The sequence below is a fragment of the Balaenoptera acutorostrata genome, chromosome 2 (genome assembly GCF_949987535.1).
Source record: "Balaenoptera acutorostrata chromosome 2, mBalAcu1.1, whole genome shotgun sequence".
Lineage (NCBI taxonomy): Eukaryota > Metazoa > Chordata > Mammalia > Artiodactyla > Balaenopteridae > Balaenoptera > Balaenoptera acutorostrata.
Genome location: NC_080065.1, coordinates 31,792,316 through 31,816,991, shown reverse-complemented (window position 1 = coordinate 31,816,991; position 24,676 = coordinate 31,792,316). Strand labels below are relative to the sequence as shown.

The following is a 24,676-nucleotide window of genomic DNA, read 5'->3' as shown; positions in this document are numbered from 1 at the left end:
AGTACATCCACTGGTCTTGTCTTCTCGGCCAGATGCTCTGCATCTTGTAGGCAAGGACCATATTTTCTCCTTCTTTTGTACGTGCTTACGATAGAGTTTGGAGCATTTTAGACAACAGAGTTTGGAACATTTTAGTACCTCCCAACTAGAAGCAAACATCTGGGCACATTTGCAAGACAGGAACAGACGTTATGTCGCCTTCGAAAATCTACTTGACCGAAAGCAGAGCAGATATGCTATATAGAAATTATAGCGTTCAGTTCATCCCTCTGCCAAACATTAACAAGATTTAGACAAGACACAGGGTAGTTTTGCCTGGAAGGTCATTTTGCTGGGAAGGAGGCTGCAATGACACATCAAATATACAGCAGTTTTAGGTAAATGAATTTGGCAGCTGTGTGGGAAGAACTGGAGGAAGGCGACCAGGTGGTATGACTTGATTTCCAAGACTGAACGGAGAAAACCCTGTATCCATCCCTATTCTGAGAAAACAGGAAGAGTCAAAAGTACAACAAGCCACCCGCCAGAGAAGCCCCTTCTTGTCCTGACTTGCAGAATTCAAGGACGGCCTCCCCTATTTCACATGTAAGCTCCACAGCGCCATCTAAAAATACTAGCACAAGTTCTTGTTTTCAAAGCCAAAGGATCAGGTTTCTGAAACGCGGGCTCTGCATACAGACAACATACATATATATATATTTATCTCTATACACACATGGCTGGGTGGTATTTCTTCAAATACTACAGTCCCAGCAGTGATTTTATTTAGTCTGGTTGTTCCTAAAACAAACACACATAACTTTAATGAAATGCACATCCAAATGTAGGGGAAACCATCTTGAAACAATTAGACTGCTCTACGGTGAGAGGTTTTAGGGCAATGGCAGTCTCCCCCTTCCTCACCTCCATGGTGGAAAGAGAATGGAGGGGCCGCAGGAAGCCAAGCCTGACTCCACAAACACAGCCTGCAGCCGTGGCTCTCTGCCCTGCTCTATTTTGTTCTCTCCTGACCCCAGACACCACCCTGCTTTTACTCTTTGCAAAGTGAATTCCAGTCATTCAACTGCTTTCACTTTTTTTTTTTTTAACCCCTCTTTGATCAGTTTTAGAGGGAGAAAATTTTCAGACAAGGTTTCTTATCTCTCCCTAAAGGAAATATTCCAGCAAGAACTGAAAACTCTGAAGAATTACCAAACCACCCATCTGGTTATTGACCTTGGGTTATGGAGGCTTCTGGAGAATGTCTGCCGAGATGGCCGCCTCATTCTTGGGACTTTCTGGATCGTCCGGTTCTCTAGGTAGGGAAAGCTGAGTATTTCTCTACTGGAAGTTCACTGGAAGCTGGGAGAGACAAGTGTCAAGTTGTGACGTTCACCAGGATAGCTTTTTGCCTCTTGAGCCCCCAAGTTAACTCACCCCTAATAACTTTACCCGTGAGACAGTACCAGCAGAAAGAGAGTGTTTTCTCCATTAGCACCATGCTGAAAAGTTCACATCCACAAACACCAGCCAAATGCCTCCTCTATGCCTGGAAAAGTGGGAGAGACCAACACAACCACTAAAATCATACAGATCCCTGTCCTCAAGGAGCTTCTGTGTTGTAAGGAAGCGGTCCCCAACCTTTCTGGCAGCAGGGACCGGTCTCATGGAAGACAATTTTTCCACAGGACAGGGTGTGGGGATGGTCAGGCGGTAACGCGAGCGACGGGGAGCAGATGAAGCGTCGCTGGCTGGCCCGCCGCTCACCTCTTGCTATGCGGCCCGGTTCCTAACAGGCCCACGGAGCGCTACTGGTCCTCGGCCCGGGGGTCCTCTGCTGGGGACCCCTGCTGCAAGGGATTCAAGTCGTTCAGAAAACACAGATCTTATTTAAGCTATAGAGACTTTTCTGTTGTTGTAACAACATCAAGTTCTAAAGCAAGATTCTAGTATTTCAAAGAGAAGAAGAATCAAAAAAAAAAAAAAGGACTGAGAATATCAGGGAGGAAGGCATTCTGGACCAGAGAACCTGGGACAAACACCTTGATGGTCTTATAGGAGGGGAGGGCAGGGGGCAGACAGCGCCACCTCCAGCAGAAGGAATGTGTGAGAAAACAGTTAGCTAAGTAAGGGCAAGGGCCACTGGGAGGCCCTTGAAAGCCAAAATCAGGACTCTAGGCTGTCAGGCAATAGGAAAACATGGTGCGTCACTGAGCAAGTTGACAAACGGGTTATCACAAAAGCTAGCTAGAAAATAGGCCTCCAAATTAATTGTGATACAGAGGTGTATATAAATCAAAGGGTAAGCCCTAATGAGCAGGCAGAGAATGAGGCCAAGTCCTGCCAAGGACCTAACTTTAGGTGTGCGATTTAGTCTTCCCCTTCGGAGACAAATGCAATACAATACACACACGTCCACGGACGAATGCTGGCCCTGCGAGCTCCACGGAGCTGGTGAAGCCAAGACCTCTGGCAGGAGGGACACACTGCATTGGCCCGCCATGAATTCAGAGCTGCTCCTAGGAGGTTCCCAGTTCACCTGCTACCAAACCAAATGCCCATGGGAAAGAACAGGAGCAAGAACTGCAAAGTCTCCACAGCTTGAGGGAGACACGTGTACACTCGGGCAGGAATGCACAGATCGGACTAACCCAAATCCAGAAGCGCAGACTTCCAAGGTGAGAAGGCTGAAGCCAAGGGAACAACGCTGCCTGGGGCTCACAACAGCACGCTTGGCCGTGCAGAATGACGAGGTATGAGAGGGACAGGAGAGATGGTTTCCAACGCCGCAGCACACCCCTCTTTCTCAATACTAGGGCCATTAGATGTGAATGAAAATATGAAGCCAGATAGATTTAATTCTATGGTGCCTTTGAAAATTAAATCCTCATAGTTATCAGTTAATAACTTTAATCATCAAAAGGAACAGCCCAAGTAGAAAAGTTAAACATTAGCAGATGATGACTTATGGAAATTCTTGCACAGAAAAATTAATTACCTCCTCTCTTCCTTTTCCACAGAGTTCCTCTAGTTTTCTACCTAAGTGTCACTGAAGGGAAAGATGGTGGCTTGTAAGTGCAAAGGTAGAGATGTTAGAACTGGTTCTAGGGTTAATTCAGGGAGAGATGTATCATGTGGGCCTTAGTTTTATCATCTTCCAAATGGAGGTGGTGATTTTTTATAACTGCTGTGTGCATTTCTACAGCTGAAAAACATAGAATAAGCTACTGATTCATGCTACGATAAGGATGAAACTTGAAAACATTACGCTAAGTGAAAGAAGCCAGAGACAAAGGGCCCCGTATGCATAGTATGATTCCGTTTCTGTGAAATATCCAGAATAGGCAAATTCATAAAGACAGAAAGCGGATTAGTGGTTGCCAGGGAGAGCGGGAGGGGAAGTTGAGGACTGTCGCTGTTTAATGGGTATGGGTTTCCTTCTGGGGTGATGAAAAGTTTCTGGAACTAGATGATGATGGTTGTACAACATTATGAAGGTACTTAAATGTCACTGAACTGTATACTTTAAAATGGTTAAAATGGTAAATTTTATGATGTGCATATTTTACAATTAAAAAAGAGAGAGAAGAGAAAATAACAGTCTGGCCATCTATTCTATACACAATAAATGTCTTATTAACAAAAGACACAAATTGATCAAGGTGATCACAATTGTGGCGAAACTACTCATCTAAATTTTTAATCTTTTTTTAGTGAGTACTGTCTTGGACAAAACTATCACCAGCAGTTCCCTCCCCTTTCTCTCAGATGGCTACAAAGTTCGTCTTGTGCAGACACCTGCAGAGCCAGCCTGGGAGGAGGACGAGGAGCCAGGGAAGCTGTATAGTGGTACAGAGAGTAATACGAAAGCACCATGCCTACAGCCAAAAGCCTCAGGACAGGCTTAGGAGTGTGGCCTCTGACACTGTAGCTCAGAGAGCACGCACTCCAAATGTGGCATCACAGGAAAAGGTTAACTGACTCATCCAACAAATATTTACTGACTATCTACCACAAACCGAGCCGCTGGCTAGATGATATAATTACAGCAGTGAAATACAAGGTCACAGTCCCTTCTAGCAAGGAAATTACAATCTAGAGTGCAAGAGAGATAAGAACCAAAAGTTACATAAGGCCGAGCAGGCAACTGATGCAACAAAATATTAGCCAACACCCAAAGACCACCTACTACTGGGCATCCTAACGAGTCAGAGCTCCCGGGGATATGGCCCTGTCCCCACACCTGAGACAGGCCAAGGAGGAAGTCAAACTGAGGCTGTGAGGTGGAGCTCACCCTGGGGTGACTGGCACAGAGGACAAGCCCAGCTCCTCCTAGAGGACCAGACTCCGACCTGCGTGAGAACGCGTCCCTCTTCTCTTCGTGTACCAACTAGCCTGGTCTCTACACAAAGCTCAGCCCCTTAAGCTCTCTTGCGGCTCCCAAAACAACAGGGTCGGTGTCTACACTACGGGATCCACTGGGTGCTGGGAAGAGGGTTAACTGGCAAAGTATGCTAAAACGTGACAATTTTCTCCTGACAATTTGCCAGTCATGCCTGATACTTATCCTTCAATCTAGAGTCAATCTAGTTTCCAGAGAATGGTTCTCTCTGGTTGAACCTACATGGGATACTTTAAAAAATATTGATTCCTGGGCCTCTCCCTAGACCAAATGACTCAGAACATCTGGGGTGGGCATGGCATCAACATGTTTTAAAAGCACCCCAGGAGAGTCTAATGCAGGAGCTGCCAGGATCGAGAACCACTCATCTAGGACAAGAAAGGGAGGGAGCTGGCTTTATCAAGTGTCTACCGTGGGCTGGGCACTGTGCAGCTCTTTACATACGGTGTCTATGGCTGTAGGTGCCCCTTCCTCAAGGTCTTGGAAGTGTTCTGGCCACGAGCATTACGGCCCCTAGGAGAGGCACTCAACCTTGGGAGGGACAGGAGATCAGGAATAGATGCCCCAGTTTCCTTACCCCTCGGGTGGGATAACTCCGAGGCATACTTTAAGCCTGGGGTAAGCAAACCAGTTAATATGTCAGGCTTTGTGGGCCATACGGTCCTCATCTTACCACTCAAATCTGCCTTTGCGGTGCAGAAGCAGCCGCGGACGATGCCGAATGAATGGGTGTGGCTGCATTCTAATAAAACTTTATTTACAAAGACAGTGGGCCACACCCTGCTCTAAATCTAAACAGATTCCCAGAGGTCCTTAAGTGGGAATGAGTCTCAGTTGCCCAGAGCAGTAACGTGTCGATAACATGCTATAGAGGCTTCCTTCCCTTACTGTGCACTTCCTGGGATCACGGGCTATAAAAACCACTTACACTCAAATCCTCACCTCACAGCCTGCTTCTGGGGGCACCCAACCAAAGTCAATACCTTGTTTTATTCTCATAACTGCCCTAGCGGTTGAATACTGTCATCTCCACTGTACAATGAAGAAACTGAAACTCAAGGACTACACAACTCTTAAGTGATAAGAGTCCAGATGAGAAGTCTAAAGATCTCTCTACAGTACGACCAGAGTAAGGATGGATACAAACAAACAAACAAACAAACAAGCAAACACACACACACACTCACACTAATATTTAAATATATAGTTTTAATTATGGTGGACAAAAGTACCACATATGGCAAATCATAAAGCAAAATTCATACAGAATTACAGGTCTATGTGAAGGAAGGGGTTTTATAAGAAATAATACCATAAATAATAAGATTTGAGGGTTATGAAAAATTACTTTCTCTTTTACGCTGTTTCTAATCTGGGGCAGAACTCTTTTCCCACCTATCAGTTAACTGGCTGCAAGCTTGGTGCTATGTCTTCTCTGGCAAAATCTCCGGTCATACTTGGGAGCAAATGTAGCCATTCAAGGTAAAGCCCAAATATGTAATTTGGAGCTTGAAGAGAAAGGAACTGGATTAAAATATCCTCTTATACATTTTAACATGCGGGGTGCGGTGGTGGCAGTAATTTCACAAAGTCCCCATAGATGCACTGGCAAAGTTCCCCCAGGGACCCCGGGAATTCCAGAGAACAGGTTGAGAACCCAGAGGCGGCCGACAGAAGCCAGTCTCTTTAGCTTACGCGGTCTTGCCCTCGCTGTCATGTTTGGTGGCGCTCGCCCCCTTCTTGCCCAGCAGCGAGGCCACCTTCTCCGCGTCTCCGTTCTCCACGGCCTGCAGCAGCCGGTCATCATTCTTGTTCCACTCGTTGGTCTGTGGAGCAAAGGGGAGACGCAGAGCCAGTGATTAATAGCGGCCATGGCCACGCAGCCGGCGGGACCTTGGTCCTCCCCACTCGCCAAGCCTCCCATCGCTCAAATCAGAACCTGCCCCCAAATGCATGACTTTAAAAATACCTTTCCCTTCACCATGGAGACACCCAAAAAGACTGGTTTCCCAAAAGAAAACATTCACAATTCGATGAAAGAGCAGCCAGTCACCAAACTCTGAAAGGAAAGCAACTTCTTTCAACTGAAATGGGGAAGATGAAGCAACTTAAAAAGACCAAGAGGCCAGTTTACACATTAGCTTATTTCCAGCTAAACTTGACAGCTGGCGCCGCAGAACACTGACCTTGGACCTGGTCAGCAGTTCACTGGGCTCCTGATGTTACAGGGCCAAGCAGCCAGCAGCCCAAGGTTACCTGGGGATTTACACATGCGATTCTCCATCTGTTTTTGTTGTTGCTCCTTCTGGCCTGTTTACTGGACTTGGAATTTTGAGTTGTATGCTGATTTTAAGTAAATGTCTAGGCTTCCGACTCAACAGAGTATCACCAGAAACAAAACTTCCTCCTGAACAAGCTATTACACATCAAATAGCTCTGAGCAAAGTGTCCGCCACCGTGGACCCTCAGCCCCAAGAGAATAATTCTGCAAACTGCAGTAACAGTAAAGCTTTCAGCTGCACAAAAACTAGTCTCTACTCTTAGAAGGGAAAGAGGATAATACAAGAGCAAAAAGAGCCTTGAGTACTAAGAATTGTCCAATGTGAAAGGGCAGCAGTGAGCCACTGAAGATTTTAGAGCAGAGGAGAGAATAAACTCGGTGATGGAAGAAGAGTCAATGGGAGGTATGTGAAGCATGGGGAGTTCATCGAGGGGGAGGAGATCCTGGGACACATCAAAGCCCCTGGGAAACTTTGCAGGCCCAGCCTGCCCTCCAGACACAGCCCCACCCCAGCCCTTGCTAAGCCTACTTTCTGGCCTCTCCAGCTGTGGACACCACCACCCTGAAAGAGAATCTTCTTCCCTCACACAGAAATGAAGACCCAACACAGCCAAAAAACGCTTTCTATAGACAGGTCTCTAGGGCTGGCTGCTTCCCTGTGACCCCAAAATAAGAATCTCCAGGTAATTCATATTAAAGGCTTTGCCACGGACCACCTCCAGGAAGATGCAAGGAGACTCTGGAGATTTAAAAGCTAACGAGAGGGACTCTTTTAAAGGACCGCAGTCTTCTATGGGCCAGAAGTGTGTTCACATCTCTCTGTACGCATGGAACTGGGAAACCCAATAGGACTGTGCCCTCTCATAGAGCAAGGGTGAGGCCACCAGATGTCCCCAGCACCCCTCCAACCCTAGCCTAGAGGCAGGGCTTTAGAGAAAGCCACAGGCCGTGGAGGAGTACAACAGGTATACCCCAGGGTTCAAGTCAGAAATTTGCTTCTCTGAGAGTCTCAGGGCGGGGTGTCTTCCATTTCTCAGGACTCCCTCCTTCCCGCATGAAGGAAGAAGTCCTCCTCCTTCTTGCCATCACTGAGTGCAAGCACACAGCAAGCATGAGGTAGGTTTGAATGAAAATCACAAGTCTGTCCTCTAGGCTGCGTGAAGTCCAGAACTCTAGATGGATACTTACATGCTATGGATCTTAAGTCACCTCGAAAAAAACCTCTCTGCCTCAGTTTCCCAAAGCTTTGAACTGGATGACCACTGTGATTCCTCTAAAGCTTAAAAGGTTTAATCTATAAAATGTCCCACACCAAACAGTGCTAGGAATGATTCTAGAACAGTACTGCCTGTGATAATGGAAATGTTCTATATCTGCACTGTCCAAAACTGTAGCCACTTGGCCAGTGATTCTCAACCAGGGGTGACTTTGCCCCTCAAGGGACATTTAGCTATCTCAACAGACAGTTTTGACTGTCATGACTAGAGAATGCTCCTGGCATCCAGTAGGTAGAGCCCGGGGTGCTGCTAAACACCCTACAATGCACGGGATGGCTCCCTCCCCCCAAACCAAGAAATATCTGGCCCCAAACGCCAGTCTCGAATTAGCCACATGTGGCTATTGAGCACTGGAAATGTGGCCAGTGCGACTGAGGAACTGAATTTTTAATTTTAATTTTCAACTTCAAGTGCCAGTAGCTAGGGGCTATCATATAGAACAGCACAGCTTCACATGAAGGCTCTCTAAATACTGTTTAACAAAGAAAGAATGTGTCTGGGCCAAATCATCCCCAATTCTCCTACAACAATCAATTTACTCACAAAGAAGACATTAGGTTTTCTCTTCAATTACAAATCAGGCTTCCTATTGAAGGGGAATGGAACAAACATACTGCCCAAGGCACAAGCATTTGTTAGTGGAATAGCAAGCTTTATGTAACAACAAAATGTAGCAAACACCAAGAAACAGATTTGCTTATTTCCCCCCCACTGCATTTTACTACCCACAACAAAACAAAAAAAGTTTACTGAAGCACATTTCAGACCAGTTATTCCTACCTACATTATCCCAAATGCTGCATTATTACTAGTGTTGTCTTTTAAAATCCTTCCTTAATTTAAACTGACCAAATTAAAACTGGATTGGGCAGATCAAAAGGATATTAAATCTCAGAGGAGGTGATTGAAAGTACCTAAGCAAAGAAAGGCCACATGATAGGATTTTCCTTCTCAGTGCCGCTAAGGCACTCAACTCTTGGGCAGAGAAAAATCTGATTGCAGGGGGTCCCTAAAATTAGTTACACGTGGATCTGTTACCGGACAAAAGTTCGTGTGCCCAACGCACAGTGAGGCCAAACAAACCGAAATGTTGGGAGTTTGGAGCAGAGAAAGGTTTATTGCAGGGCCATGCAAGAAGAAAGGGTGGCTCGTGCCCCCCAAAACTCCGGACGCCCTGAAGGGCTTCAGCAAAGCATTTTTAAAGGCCAGGGGCGTCCCAGGGTATGTGATCAGCTCGGGCACAATTCTCTGATTGGTTGATGGGCGGCTTAGGCACCAGAAGGTCTGGGGGCTATGTGCTCAAGATCATCCAGTAGTTCTTCCATTTGATGGTGGTTTCTTAGCATCTGAAAAGCCCAGGAAATGTGTAGGAGATACCATTATCTGAGTACTTCATAGAGGCGCTACAGCAGAGGATACGGGAGAGGGGTCTGTGGCGGGAAGGGCCCAGGGTCCCACTCAGTTACAAAGGTGCTGGGAGGGTGGTTTTGCAGGACAGGGCACGGAAGCCTGGAGCTCCCACACGCATGCACACACACACCCCATACCTTGCCCTATGCGTTTCTTCCATTTGGCTGCTCCTGAATGGTATCCTTTATAATAAACTGATAATAGTAAGGGAGGTGCCCGCCTGAGTTCTGTGAGCCATTCAGGCAAGTTATCAAACCTGAGGAGGGCGGGACTTCCCTGGTGGTGCAACGGCTAAGACTCCGCGCTCCCAATGCAGGAGCCCCAGGTGCGATGCCTGGTCCGGGAACTAGATCCCACATGCCACAACTAAGAGTCTGCATGCCTCAACTAAGGAGCCAGCGAGCCTGCCTGCTTGCCTGCCACAACTAAGACCAGGTGCAACCAAATAAATAAAATAAATATTTAAAACAAACAAACAAACAAAAACCTGAGGAGGGGGGTTGTGGGACCCTTGGACTTTACAGCTGGTCAGTGAGAAGCACGGTTGGCCCAGGACCTGAAACTGGCACCTGAAGTGGGAGCACTCTCGTGGGACTGAGACCTTAACCTGTGGGGCCAGATGTTAACTCCAGGGCATTAGGGTCAGAACTGAACCTGGACACCCACTTTGCCAGGGAAGTTGAAGAACTGGGTGTTGGTATGACGGAACGCTCCACCCCCGCCCGCATCCGGGGCTGTAAGCAGACAGGTTAGGGGGTTCCCGGAGAAAGAGAACCAGGAATGGCTTTCCTGACATAAGAGAAGCCATTCTGGCCTAAGCCATTCTGTGATCTAAGCCTGGCCATAATGCTTGCCCTTGAACAGATCTCAGTAATTAATGATCCCAAGGGAACAAAGGAATTCGGAAACAAAGAAAAGGCAGTCAAACAATAGTGCAGTGATAAAGCAGTCTTAGTTCCTCCTCAAGGGATATACATAATAATGTATCTTTGAGTTCTGCAGGCACTAAGGCCCCTCCCTACCCAGGAGGAGGATGGAATGATGATGTTGACCCTCCTGACTTCAATCAACTAAAGCTTGGACTAGTTGACCTGTGCCCCAGTTCTAATGCCGAATTCTCCTCCGCTCAAGCCCCCTCATGAATATGCATGTATCCTTAGCATAAAACTTCCCCCACTTGGGCTTCCCTGGTGGCGCAGTGGTTGAGAATCTGCCTGCCAATGCAGGGGACACGGGTTCGAGCCCTGGTCTGGGAAGACCCACATGCCGCGGAGCAACTAGGCCCGTGAGCCACAGTTACTGAGCCTGCGCGTCTGGAGCCTGTGCTCCGCAACAAGAGAGGCTGCGGTAGTCAGAGGCCCGCGCACCGCAATGAAGAGTGGCCCCCGCTTGCCACAACTAGAGAAAGCCCTCGCACAGAAATGAAGACCCAACACAGCCATAAATAAATAAATAAACAAATACTTTAAAAAAACAAACAAAAAAATTCCCCCACTTTGCTGTTCAGGGGAGATGCTGCTTTGGGAGAGATCCCCGGGGTTCTCCTTACTGGCTGCAAGTAATCAATCCTTCCTTTTCCTGATCTTCGGCTTGGCTGTGTCTATTGGCTCGACATCCACCAAGAGGTGGATGCGGTTTTCGGGTAACAGTGTCAGAAATAGATCACAGGATAGATGAAGTGTGAAATTTTGCCATAACATTCCAAAGTAATTCACTCATACTCCGGAATCAAGGAAGGCTTCCGGAGACCACCATCACATCAATACACCCCCTCCCCCTTACTGGCACTCCCTCCACAGGGCAGGCTCAGCTCTGCCTCCACACTGGGCTCCTGGTCCCTTTAGAACAGTGTTTTTAACCTCTTAGTGGATTAATCCAACATTAAAAAAATTAATAAAATAGAAAAAAAATTTAAACATTAGATGCATAATATTTAATAAGGTTAAACGTTCTATGAAACTTCTAAGTGTGTCGTGGGTGGTGATATAAAATATATTTCTTACTGGGGAATCACAATAAAAAACGATGGATTCCACTGCTTCAGAATGCAGTCATCCCGTCCGCCTCTGGAAAGGCTGCCTTCTAAAGCCCAGTGGACCCTGCAGGCTCTTTAAGCCTTTCCAAGTGACCTCTCCGGGCTTCTCGCCTGTCAGTCCCCGAGGGCCCGCCCACTCACCTCCACTGAAGCCCACAGTCTAGACTTGATGAAATATCGAGTCCCGGCTTTTGTGCGCCGGCTCAGCGGGTGCTCGTTTTGTCTCCTGGTCTCCAGATCCCTCAAGGCACTGACAACAGCCTTTATTTCTTAGCCCCGTGGTGCCTAGTAAGCGCTCAGTGTCTGATTTTAGTAGGACTTTCTTCCTCTTGATCAGCTTCAACCTCTGACTTGGCAAATATTTCTTTCTTCATTTCTGAAACTCTTTCATCCTTTTGCAAACAACTATTTAATCATGTTTCAGATTTTATTTTTAAACAAGCTAAACAAATCCAGCTCCCTCAACTTTTCTACTCCATTAACTTTTCTAACGCCACTTTTCCGAGATTTGAATCATAGGTACACTTTCTCCAAATCTCTTCCCAACCAAGGATCCACGCCTCATCAATCCATCAGGGTGAACCCAGTGTCCCCCAGTCAGGGGAACCGCATGTGAACTGGTTAAATACACAGACTCCCAGGTCCCATCCTGGAGAGATTCTGGCCCCAGCGATCTGGGGAGTAGGGTGGGGAGAGGGCCCTGGACTGACCCAGGTTCAACGACTGCTCTGATTTGGATTGCAAGTTTGGGGACAATGGGAACCCATGCTAAGCAGAGAATTTACTTGAAAGAATTTTCTTCCTCCACAAGGCGTTATTAAGGACAGGGATGGGAGAAGAGAATTCTTCTTCACTTTTTCCTTACGGAACTAGGTATTTTGTTTCCTACAAAAGCTTAATAAATATTAGGCTTTCTCTAGGAGTTGCATGTGCAACCTGTGTATAAGACATGTATGAAATGTCAATGAAAGCATTGTTCATAATAGGCAAAAATGACAAATGATCACACATCCAGTAACAGAACATGGATAAATAAATTACAATATAATCAAACAACGGAATATCACACAGCAGTGAAAATGAACACACCACAACTGCATGCAAGAACATGGATGAATATTTAAAACAATATTGGTGGAAGTAGCAAGACACAAAAGAACACAACAGTACGACTGCACCCATATAAAGATGAAAACGGAGAAAATGGATCCATATTGTTTAGGGATGCATATATAGATGATAAAACCATAAAGAAAAGAACAAGGTTACCATAAAAGTCAGGATATTGGTTGGGGTGGGTGTGTGTGGCATCTGATCAGGAAGGGACACCTGGGCGCATTCTAGGGTCCGGCTCAATTTCCTGACCTGGTTAGTGCCTGTACAGATGTTCACTTGTTAAAGTCTACGTTCTTGTTTTGTGCACTCTTCTCTATACGTGATTTATTTCACACAAATACACACTCTCACACGCACACACACAGAATTTAGAAAGAAGTCTTGTGGTTCATTTTCTGGTCAAATCATCACCAGACCAAGTGCCTTTGGACAGTCTGCGTTCTCACTTGCTGTCTCCTCGTCTCTAAAATAAAGGCCGCCTGCTGCCAGAATGTGGCTCTTAGGAGGCCTCACAAATCCCCTGGAGAATCTGACTAACGTATGGACTTTTCTCAGAATAATGCACAAACACACAAACGTTTGCATACAAAAGAGGGTTCTCCGGGAAATTCCCTGGTGGTCCAGCGGTCAGAACTGGGTGTTTCTACTGCAGGGGGCCCGGGTTTGATCCCTGGTCGGGAAACCACAATCCCGCAAGCCTCGCACCTCGGCCAAAAGAAAGAAAAAAATGATTATTCAAAGAGGGTTCTCCAGCATAAACCCCTACCCCTAGGCCCATCTGTAAGCCTAAATTAAGAATTCCTGGCATAGAGAAAGAAAGAGGCTTCAGATTTTAAGTGCTTCTGAGTTGAAATTCCAGCACCACCACCTCGCATTTAGGTGGTCTGGAGTAGGTCATCCACATTTAAGTCTCTATTGCCTTATCTGTAAAATGGGAGAAATCCTACCTACTTGCACATTACCCTGGGAATTAAATGCAATGTACATAAAGGGCCTGCCACATAATAGGTACCAAAAATATGGTGATTATGATTAGGCTTGAATTGGATGATCTGCACGGTTCCCTTTTTGGTTTATGCTCTGAGTCTTCCAAAATGTACAAATTAGGACTGATGGTCCACTACCCTTTCAGAGGCAGATAACGCCTTAACTTTGCAAATTTTCTACTATGCTTCTTAAGAATCACATTTTAAAGGGCTCTAGAGACAACACTCACAGACATGAAATTAACTATTTTAGTGACTATGGATCACTTCTCCAGGAGACTGTTTAAACAGACACTGTTTCAACAGAGCACATTGGGCCCCATTTGCAAGTTCAGGAAGCCATATGTTACGCTCTGGAGACATGTGTAATGTGTCAGCTGTGAAGGGCAGCATGTGGGAAAGGCAGACCTTACCTTCCATGTGGGCTCCAAACATTCCTGCTAATATATCACAAATGGGATTTTCAATGGCTGGTCGGTAAGTGTCCTATTCGTCAAATCGTTTCCAAATGACACTCTTACTTAAGAGCTTTTCCTTGAAGTTTGGCCCTTTTGAAAGACTTGCCTGCCTCCTGCGAGGGTTGCAGAGACCCTGTCAACCACGTGATAAATGCTGGGGCTTTGGCAACTGGCAACGTCTGCCCTTGGCCAGACGTGGCATCACCTTCTTTTCTCTTGGTTTAATCACTGGGAACTGAAAAACCAGTGGAAACTCAGTGGTGGCAGACATCTGGCTAGTGGGCAGGTTTGAGTTTTGGAATACACCAACCCAACCAAAATAATCCAGAGGCACAGAGCGATCCAGGAAGAGAAAGTTTCTTTGACTTCCTTTAGGAAAAATGCTAAAAACCCTACGGATCAAAAATTCACGTAGCTCCAGTTGGATGAAGCTTGAGCAGCCATCTGGAGGAGTCTATCTGAGAGATTATCTTTGGAAAGACTGCCTTTCTCTCTCTAGTTTACAGAGAGTAGACTGTTTTGCCAAAATAATCAGTTCGGCTAAAATGAACATTAGACAAAGTAGACAGTGTTTTCACCACTGGGAAGGTTTCAGATTCATACCATCCAGGAAAAAAAAAAAAAAAAAGAGCACACACCTCCTATTTTAAGACAGAGGACAAGAAACTGGCAAGATTCGGGCCAGATGATACTTTCCCCTGCTGACACCACCAGCCAGTACTTATTAGATATCTACCTACTAGGTACAAAGTAACATTTGAAATTCTATAGATGTTAACATTCATGTATTTGTTCTTTCATTCATTCAAACTCAGTGTCTTTTACATGATTGGCATAGTCTTTACTGAATTTTCTATACAGTTGAGTCAAAACACAGCAATACAAGAAATATGCCAACAATACAAAACAAGACTCAGAGTGGTAAAAGGAGTGAAATGGGGAATCAGTCCAATTAAAGGGAGGGACGACTTTCAGCTGGGCAGGAAGGGAAGGCTTTTTGACTGGATGATGAACTAAGTCTTGGAATGAGTAATATTTAGGTTAATGGAAAGAAGACACAACAATTGAAAAATGTAAGATGTATTTAGAAAAGAGTGTAAATAGTGAGCTGATCCAAGTGAGGCCTTCCAAGACTGTCCTCTTTGGCATCCATGGAAAACCCAGGAAATTACCAATAGACCAGGACTTAAAAATCTGACCTTTCTCCTGTCTTTAACAAGCCCAGCAGCTTCATATAATGTCAGTTACTTTCCATATAATGTCAGTTACTTCAGACCAAAACATAAGTTCATCTATAACGAGTTTGCCTCTCCCCACATTTTTAAGTCAGATTATTCACACATGCAGGTTCCAGTGTCTCTGTGAACCACCCTGAAATCTGTCAGTGTCCCTTCAACAGACTGTGTTATGTGCTTCCACATAAATGCCGAGTGCTGCGTCATGGACCTAACACATAATTATCAACACCTCCATCCAGAAACAGGCTAGTCCCTCTGCCTGACCCACTTCACAAACCACCCTACTCACTGCTGCCTGACCCCCACTCACCGCTAGTCACCTGGACCGGTCACTTCCCCGCCTAGGCTCTCCCGTGCTTCTCTTCCACGGCGTTTGGCACAGCTGTAATTACACAGTATTCCTAAAGTACCGGCCTGTCAACCTCTCACCGGACTGGGATTTCCAGGGCATGGCCAATGGCCAGCATCTATCTTGTTCATCATAAAGCCTTGGCCCCTGGCCCACTGCCTGCCAGATGGTAGGGGCTCAATTCAGAGCTGTTCCTTCAACAGCTTTGCTGTCCTTCCTTCTACCTTGGGAGCCAGTACTGATTAATCTTCTCCATTGATGCCTTTGTCTCAGTTCATAAATGCATGTAAAGTCTCCATAATCCTATCCAATTCCTTCCTTTGACTGTGCTAACCAGTTTAAAACATTATTCTACACTTAAAACCATGTCACATCAGGTAAAAACAGTCTCAAGGGAACAGAGATAAATCTGGGAATAGGTCAAACCAACTTTACCCTTCAGGGAGAAAAATGTTTCCATCCAATTCAGTTGGGCTCAAGTACTTGTTTATTTTATATACATACATCAAACAGGGGGGTATGTGTGTATATACATATACACACACACACACACACACACACACACACACACACGCACACACAGTACCATGGAAAGTCCTAGGGATAAAAAGATGGATATGAAGTAATGTGGACACTGAAGAAGTTCATGTACTTCTGAGGACAGAAACACACCCAATAACTACTTACATCATCATCTGTCGGTGCTCAGCCAGTGTTGAGAACTTGAGTCCTACTGAAGCCCAGAGAGGATGCTATTACAACCAAAACCAGCTAAAATCGCATCATTCCAGGAACTGCACTACAGTTCCTACTTAATATTACATAATTGCAATTACATTAATATTACAAAACTGTAACAACATAAGAATATAAATACAATTTAATATTAACAATAACCCTATGAAGTAGGTACCATCATGAGTTCATGCGACAGATGAGAAAACAGGCACTGAGATGTTAAGAAGCATGAAAAGCTACTCTTGGTTCTCTCAAGAGAAGAACGCTAAAGCAGTTCACTTTAAAGAAAATGAAGACACTTTTTAGGATGAACAAGATTTAAGTGTATTTATAGACTGAGGCAAGCAAGGGGGTCAGTGGAGAAAGGAGGAGGACAAAATATAAGGAGTGGGGGGAGGAAGTGAGGGTTCAACCCAGGCAGAAGGCTGATCTCTGTGGATTAGAGACTAATTAACTCATGTTATGGCTCAGAGACAGAAAGGAGGAAGAGAAGGGTGAGCAGAGACTCTGTGGTAGAGAGGACGTCAGTCTGTGTTTTATAGCTTCTGTTTTCTCGGGGAGACAGGAGGTAAAGTAGGCAGGGTCAGAGGTGGGCTAAGGAGCTCGAGAAATGTTCACAGTAGCTAATGTTCCCAATAGCTCCCAGGGGAAATGAGAAAGGAAACCCACTTGGAATGAGTAAAGGGGTTTTCAAGCAGCCCTGAAGGTCCAGCTGAGAGCAGGAATTATAACTCCAGAAAGAAACCACTTGGTGGTGGTGTGTGATTTTTCACTAGAAGCATTAGGTAGGACGGGAGCAAGGGATGGGTAGCTTGATCCATGCCTGGAGACTGGGAAGACAGATAAAGCAGAGATTCCAGGGTCAAGAGGGCAGGAGGTACCAGGGAACAGGTATTTGAAATGACTATGGGATCAGGGCAGAGAAGGGTAAGGTCTGGACATAGTCCTATAGACCAGAGGGAGGTTGTCAGATGGGTCATTTAGACGAATGTCAGAATTCCCGTGATGATAGCAGAAAGGAAAAGTAGGAGCTGGCAGCTAAATTCCTAGAAAAAGAGCCCCCAAAAGATGATGAAGAAAGTGAGATGAGGGTGGCCCAGCGTAACCAAAAGGAGTGACTGTCAACAGAGAAAGGAGTGATGGGCTGCAGAGCAAACGGCACACGCCTTATATAGAAACGGCTTCCTGTGACTTACTTGAGTTTCTACTATGTACCAGTCCCTTCCGGGTGCCCTCAAGAACCGACTTCATTTCAGTCTAAGCACCTGTACTGGCTTGAATAGTATCACTACAAAATTCATGTCCCCCCCCCCCCCACACAAACCCCAGAACGTGACCTTATTTTGAAAGAGGGTCTTTGCACATGTAATCAAGTTAAGATCAGGTCATTCTGGATTAGGGTGGGCTCCAAGCCCAATGGCTGGTGTCCCTGCAAGGAGAGAGAGACGAAGACATAGAGGAAACAGAAAGAAGGCCACGTGATGACAGAGGCAGAGACTGAAGTTATGCTGCCATTAACCAAGGAATGCTGGCAACCACCAGAAGCTAGAAGGGGTAAGGAAGGATTCTTCCTTAGAGCCTTTGGAGGGAATATGGCCCTGTCAACGCCTTGATTTGGGGCTTCTAGCCTCCAGATCTGTGAGAGAATAGATTTCTGTTGTTTTAAGCCACTTGGTTTATGGTATTTATTATGGCAGCTCTAGGAAATTAATACACCATCCAGTGAGATACCTATTATTATCCTCATTTTACTGATGAGGAAACTGAAGATCAGAAAACATAAGTATCTTGGCCAAAGTTACAAGGTCAGAAAGTAGGAGGATCAGGATTCAAACCCCAGACCTTTGTACCTTTTCCACTGCACAGTCCTGCCCCTCACATATGTTCACTGCACTGGGGAAGACCAGGTAGAACGCAGATGATGGCATGGTGGGCCATGTGAGACAGAGGGACAGACCTCAGTCTGGTGGTGCTAAGATTGGAAACTCTAAGCTCTAAATCCTTTTTAAAAGCAGGAACCCCACTAAAGCAAACTCAATATGATACATGAACTTTACGGTTATACAAAAGCATTTAAAGTATGGTTATTTATAAGCATATTCACAGTAAGGTCTCTTTGAATAGTAAGCTCATATATATATTTATTTATGAATCATACGTAAATGAGACTTGATTTACTCAAAGAATATTCATTACTTAAATGGAGACACATGTGTAACAATGAATATCGTAAGGCCTGAGCAAGGCTTTCCTTGCACACAGACAGGACACCTGTGGACATGTCTGGCTATAACCCAAGCACACGCCACATGCCAAGTATTTTTGGCATGCATCTGAGCGTAATAGGCAGCCACAAGCCCTGAGCTTTGCTCTTTACCCAAGGGGCACAATATAGATTTCACATGAAGTATCCAGACGAAATGATTTCATCCATAAGGTCTTAAGCCAAGTGCTTGAGTGCACTTTAAGTGCCTAAATGGTCAGAGAAGAGGATCAGGGTGGTCCCTTGCCCTGATCATGCCCGGGCATCATGCCCTTTATAGACGTCAAATGATGACCGAGGGACAAAATGATAGCTAAAGAAATCTTCGAGCAGTGGAAACAGTCCTTGAAGTTACAGATTCTACGAGAGTTCTCTGCTCTGTATTTTCTGCTCCCCCTCCCCACTCCCTGCACTGGTACCCCACCCCACACTCTTCCTTCTGGAACCAGTCAGTTCAGCAGGTGAAAGCTGGGATCTTCAATGGGGTAGGTGTCGACCCAGGACCAGGATATCTCCATTGCCAATGACTCGTTTTCTTGTTTTGGGACTAAGAACATTTGAGAACCTCAAGTTTAGGGTAGGAGACCAAGGCAGCTCCCCCTACTTAGAGTCCCCTAACCATGTGCAAGTCACAAGTGACTATAGTGAGTTGAATAATGCCCCCCATTCATATCCACCTAGAACCTCAGAATGTGACCTTAATTGAAAATAGGATTTTGAGATAAAAATGGGCCCAAAATCCAATGATTGGTATCCTTATAAGAAGTGAGGGGGCTTCCCTAGTGGCGCAGTGGTTAAGAATCCGCCTGCCAATGCAGGGGACACGGGTTCGAGCCCTGGTCTGGGAAGATCCCACATGCCGCGGAGCAGCTGGGCCCGTGAGCCACAATTACTGAGCCTGCGTGTCTGGAGCCTGTGCTCCGCGACAAGAGAGGCCGCGATAGTGAGAGGCCTGCGCACCGCGATGAAGAGTGGTCCCCACTTGCCACAATTGGAGAAAGCCCTCGCACAGAAACGAAGACCCAAGACAGCCATAAATAAATAAATAAATAAAATTTAAAAAAAAAAAAAAAAAAGTGAGGACAGAGACACGGGGAAGAAGGCCATGTGAAGATGGTGGCAGAGATTAAAGTGATGTGTCTACAAGCCAAGGAATACCAGCAGTCAGCAGAAGGTAGGAGAGAGGCATGGGGCATTTTCTCCATCAGGTCCCCCAGAAGGAACCCATCCTGCCTGGGCCTTGATTGTGGACTTCTGGCCTCCTGGACTGTAAGAGAATAAATTTCTGTTGTTTTAAGCCATCCAGTTTGTGGTAGCCCTAGGAATCTAAGACAGTGACCCATGGAAAGAGCGTTGCTTAACCAGCACAAAATGGCCCACACAGGACTCCATCCCCACTGACTGCGGGTCAACAGAAACCTTCTGGGGGACCCACAGATGACACTGATTCAGTTCCTGTTTGTTCACAGCCAGCAGGGTACAGACACAGAAATGGGGAACCTGCAGTAAGGTGGTTGTACCTAGCGTCTATCTCAAGGCTGGTGGAATGGCCAAATTTTAACATTTTTAAAAATCGACTTCTCTAGGTTTTTCAAAATTTTTAGAGGGAAAAACTTTTTATGATTAAAAAAAAATAATGTACCTGTTTATACCCAATGTTTTTCAAAGAGCATGGTTAAATGGCTACATAATAGAATCACCTAAGTCTCTTGGAAAAAATACGAGTGTTAACTTTTAAAAATTCTCTACGTGATTCTATTGTGAGCCAGAACTATTCTTCCCTGGGCAACAATGAAGATGACACGTTAGCCTGATATTAACCACATTTGTCTCTGTTAAAATGCTGAACTAGACGAGAGGGTGAATCTCAACATTCCCTACCTTTCTGCACATAAAGATGGAACAAGTCCCAACAGGCAATCGAGACGCCCCACAGAGAGAAAAGGACCTTAACCAAACTCACTGCACCCTCCTTCCGACGGGTCCCTTGTCCTGATGCCTGTGCCTTGGTTAGTGGTAAGTTCATGTGAGATATTGTGATTTATTAAAAAATACATATATATCTGATCTCCGTCCCCATTTCCAGCACAGAGCTCCTAAAACCCTTGGAATTTTCTAAGTGGTGAAAGCAAAAAAAAAAAAAAAAAGTGTCTTTTGTTATATTAATGAGGTGACTTTTGGACCACAACTAAGGATGGGGTCTGGTTGCCAGGAGAAACAACCATGTGATTAGAGGGTTGGAACTTTCAGTTCTGCGCCCCTAGCCTCAGGGAAGGGGAGAGGGGCTGAAGTTTAATCAGCTGCCAATGGCAAATGATTTCATCAGTCATGCCTAGGTAAGGAAGCCTCCATAAAAACCCAAAGGACAGGGTTTAGAGAGCTTCCGGGTTACTGAATACCTGGAGGTGCAGGGAGGGCGAGGGAGCTCCGTGCCTGTTCCCCATACCTCGCCCGTGCATCTCTTCCATCTGGCTGATTCTGAGTCATCTCCTTCTATAAATAAACCAGAGATCTAGTAAATGGAATGTTTCTTCGAGTTCAATGAGCCGCTCTAGTAAATTCATCACACCCAAAGAGGCGGTTGTGGGAACCTCTGATTTATAGCCAGACAGTCAAAGGTACAGGTGAAGACCTGGACTTGCGATTGGCATCTAAAGTGTGGGCAGTCTTGTGGAACTGAGTCCCTAACCTGTGGAATCTGATGTTGTCTCCAGGTAGACAGTGTCAGAATTGGGTTGAAGGGTACGACACCCAGCTCATGTCAGTGAATTGCTTGAAGGTGTGTGGAAAACCCCGTCTACTGTAATTGGTACTAGAATCATATTATCAGTCAAGCCAAAGACCCTGGCTCTTCTCTCCCTCCACCTCCCCAGCCAATTACTCACCAACAACTGTTGACAACTGCTTCTCTGGTTTCCCTTGCATTGACTTGTTTTCCATCCTACGGCCGATGCCTTTAACTAATCCAGTTCAGTTCCACAAACACCTGCTTTTGTCAGGCATCATGCTGGACGCTTCAGATGGGGCCCTCCTCTTTGGGCACACCGACAGGTACAGATACTTGGAGAACCAGGGAAGAGGTTCTGACATGGATCATTGTTTACCTGGGACGTTTCAATAGCCTCTTAACTGGCCTTTCTACCTCCAGTCCCGCACCCTCCACCCACCTCCACCCCGGCCCTCCTTCTTCCCATGCCATCTTCCCTGGGGGTTAAATGTTCTTGCCTCCTGCTCTGGCTCACTTTCGTATACAAAATCACCCATGGCTGTCTATGGCCAACAAGAGACCCAATACTCTTTAGCGCCCCTCCACACACACATATAATGGAAGGCTTCTCTTAATCCAGTTTCAAACCTTCAGTCCCACTCTGCCCACCTTTCCCTCTGGCCCCCACCATGGCCCTACACAAACGCTCCACTTGAGCCAAGCTCTTGGGCTCCAGAATCCAACTTATTCTTTCCCTTTCTATGTGAAAATTACTTAAGTAATTTCTCCTCTCTCATTTTTATCTTGCCATCTCTCTCTGCCAAGGAGGCATAAAGCTGCTCCCTGCCTTCTACTTTAACAAAGTTTTACACTAGCCTTTGAAGTATATGGTTTTCCCATTTCATGTCTCACAGAGAGAAGATAGAGTGCAGGGCTAAGAGCTTGGATTCTGGGCTCCTGGATCCAAACCCTGGCTCTACCACTTACTAGCTGTGTACCCTGGAGAAGTCATTTAACTCCCTATGTCTCAGTTTCCTTATTTGTAAAATGGAAGATAACAGCACATTTAAAAATATTTGACTCCCCAATGAGATTGTACTTGATGGCAGAAAATTTCGTATTCTTCCACAGTCCCCCTGCCCCTGTAGTTATCTGGATATTTTTAAATGAATCAATACATTAAAATAAACCTTCTCCAGTTTGGAGGAAACATTCCTGGGTTCCACCTCATCACTACCACTCCAAATTTCTATCTATGCTGCAACTGGGTTTGGAAGCCTCAAGAACCAGAAGGTGACTTAAATAATCAAAACACTACACACACATAAGTGCACTGTCTAATGTTATCAGAGGTTAATTTTAACTAGTCTGGATATTTTAATGTATTTTAGGCAAGAGATACCACTGATTTATTTACAACGAAATTCTTGTAGTTCTCAAGAAAGGGCATATCTGTTATAGCTTTTCTACACTCCGATAATAGCCAACCCAAAATAAACTCCAATATCCACCCACAGGGGAAAAATCTTGTTCCAAGAAATTATTTCTGCCTGACGTCTGAAGGCAGAGGGCAGCAGTTTTTAAGAGCACAAGACGAGGGGCCATGACGTTTATCATCAGTCTGATCTTCCTGAGGCTTCCCATGAGCATGTGTACAGATGGCCCTCCTGCACCACTGTCTCCCCGGTCCCCCAAGACAAAGGGCCCCCAAGGAGAGCCCAAGAAGACTGAAGCCCGTAACTGCACATTTCCTAATAAGCGCAACGGACAAGCCAAAACCAAGGACACTGACAGATACAAAGAACTTTGGAAAAGTCATCAAAGTTCCCATATGTAAAGCCTCATTCATTATCCTTTTAGAGCCCAGAAGGGATTCCCAGAAAAATGTCTTGTCTTCGAGTTTTATGATTCAGCTAGATGCCGAGTGCCAAAAAAACACAGACAAAAGGCACCAAAAGAGGGAAAATTCTAGTCAAGCAATGTTGGAACTCTGATGTGTGGTCTTGGGCTATGGGTTTTGACCTTCATCTAATATAGATGTCAGGAGTCTGCAGTTTGGACATACACACTAGAAATGAATGAGTCTATTGATAAAACAATGAAATAAAAATAGACAACGCAGATGCTTTTGAAATTCTGAAACTCCATTTTCCAGGGCACGTTACACACAACTTATGGTCACCCACAGTCCATTTCTACTGAAAGTTGCTGGGTGTACATCTAGTGGTGTCCCACAGACTGTGAAGTTCAAGGACAGGGGCTCGGGATTTTACATCTGCATCTCAGGCACCTCGCACCAGGGCTGACACGTGGCTAGTGATGAATACATGTTCATCAAGTGAATGAATGTTTGCCTGAGTGAAAGACTCCAGCAAAGCACTGGGCTTTGTAAAAGATAGTGTTGCTACTAAAATCACTGAGGAAGTAGCCAGCCCTCACAATTCTCCTAAGATAGTCTTTCCTCTTCACTGCAACTATTTAAAAGTTATTATCTTGACATTTTCATCTTGACACCTCCCTAGACTCCTGGCCATCAACGGACTCCCTTCTATCTATTCTAACAAATCCAAACTCTTCTCTCTATCAGATCCCCAATCTCATGGCCGCTTACTGAAACGCAGTATAATATAGTGCTTTAAAGCATGGACCCGGAAGCCAGACTGCCTGGGGTCACAGCCCAGTTCCAGCCCCGTGACCCTGGGCAAGTTCCTTAACTCCTGTGTGCCTCAGCTGTAAAATAAGAGATAGTAAGAGTCGCTTCTACCATAGAGTAATTGTGAGAATTAAATGAATCAAATATTTGCAAGACATTTGGAACATAGTCTGGCACACAGTAAGCATTCAGTATGAGTTTGTTAATATGGTTATTATTCACACTCCTAAGGGAACGCCCTTTGTTATTTTGAACAGTGGTTCTCGTCCTCTAGGATTATTGGCTGATGTCCACATTCACAATACACTCCCATGGCCAATCCCAGATTGACTGATGGCTACAGCACATATGAGACTGTCTACAAGTCCCGAAGCTCCAGCTGCAACTCTCAGCTAAGCTACTAAAGTGGTTGGGACCTCGGGAAAATTCAACAATGTCTTAAATATCTTGACCAATTTATCAGTGTCCCATAAAAATGAGCTGCAGAATATAAAATTAAGAGAAAACTTGTATCTGCGCAGGAAACCATAGAAAGATGACAGCCACAAGCCAGAAGCTTCAGGGAACTTCTTATAATTTTGGGTCAGATGGGACAAGTTTGAAGAACGGCCAATTGGACCAATGATGACAGCTGCCCTCTTGCCTGTCAGGAAGATGCCAGGAAGAGACTCCAACAAGCTCCATTCATGACGCCTAATTCAGAGGGATAAAGGGAGATGGTGAGGATGACCCCTACGTGTTACCCCAAAGCACACCACATGACAACAGGACGCTGAAAAGCATG

The 24,676-nt window shown here is 45.4% G+C and overlaps 1 protein-coding gene across 7 annotated transcripts in view; it reads right to left on the bottom strand.

The window, feature by feature from the left end:
- Positions 1-24,676, bottom strand: part of RAI14 (retinoic acid induced 14) — a 148,707-nt gene that overhangs the window by 47,103 nt on the left and 76,928 nt on the right. For 6 of the 7 annotated variants that reach the window (XM_007192227.2, XM_028169049.2, XM_007192228.2 and 3 more), the window contains exons 1-2: positions 6,351-6,445; positions 6,077-6,207 (exon numbers count right to left, since the gene is read on the bottom strand). In XM_007192227.2, the coding sequence (XP_007192289.2) occupies positions 6,077-6,207; positions 6,351-6,404 (185 nt within the window). In that variant the 5' untranslated portion in view covers positions 6,405-6,445. Of the gene's footprint in view, positions 1-6,076; positions 6,208-6,350; positions 6,446-24,676 lie in introns of those variants that run through there. The other variant, XM_057540008.1, reaches the window with a different exon arrangement.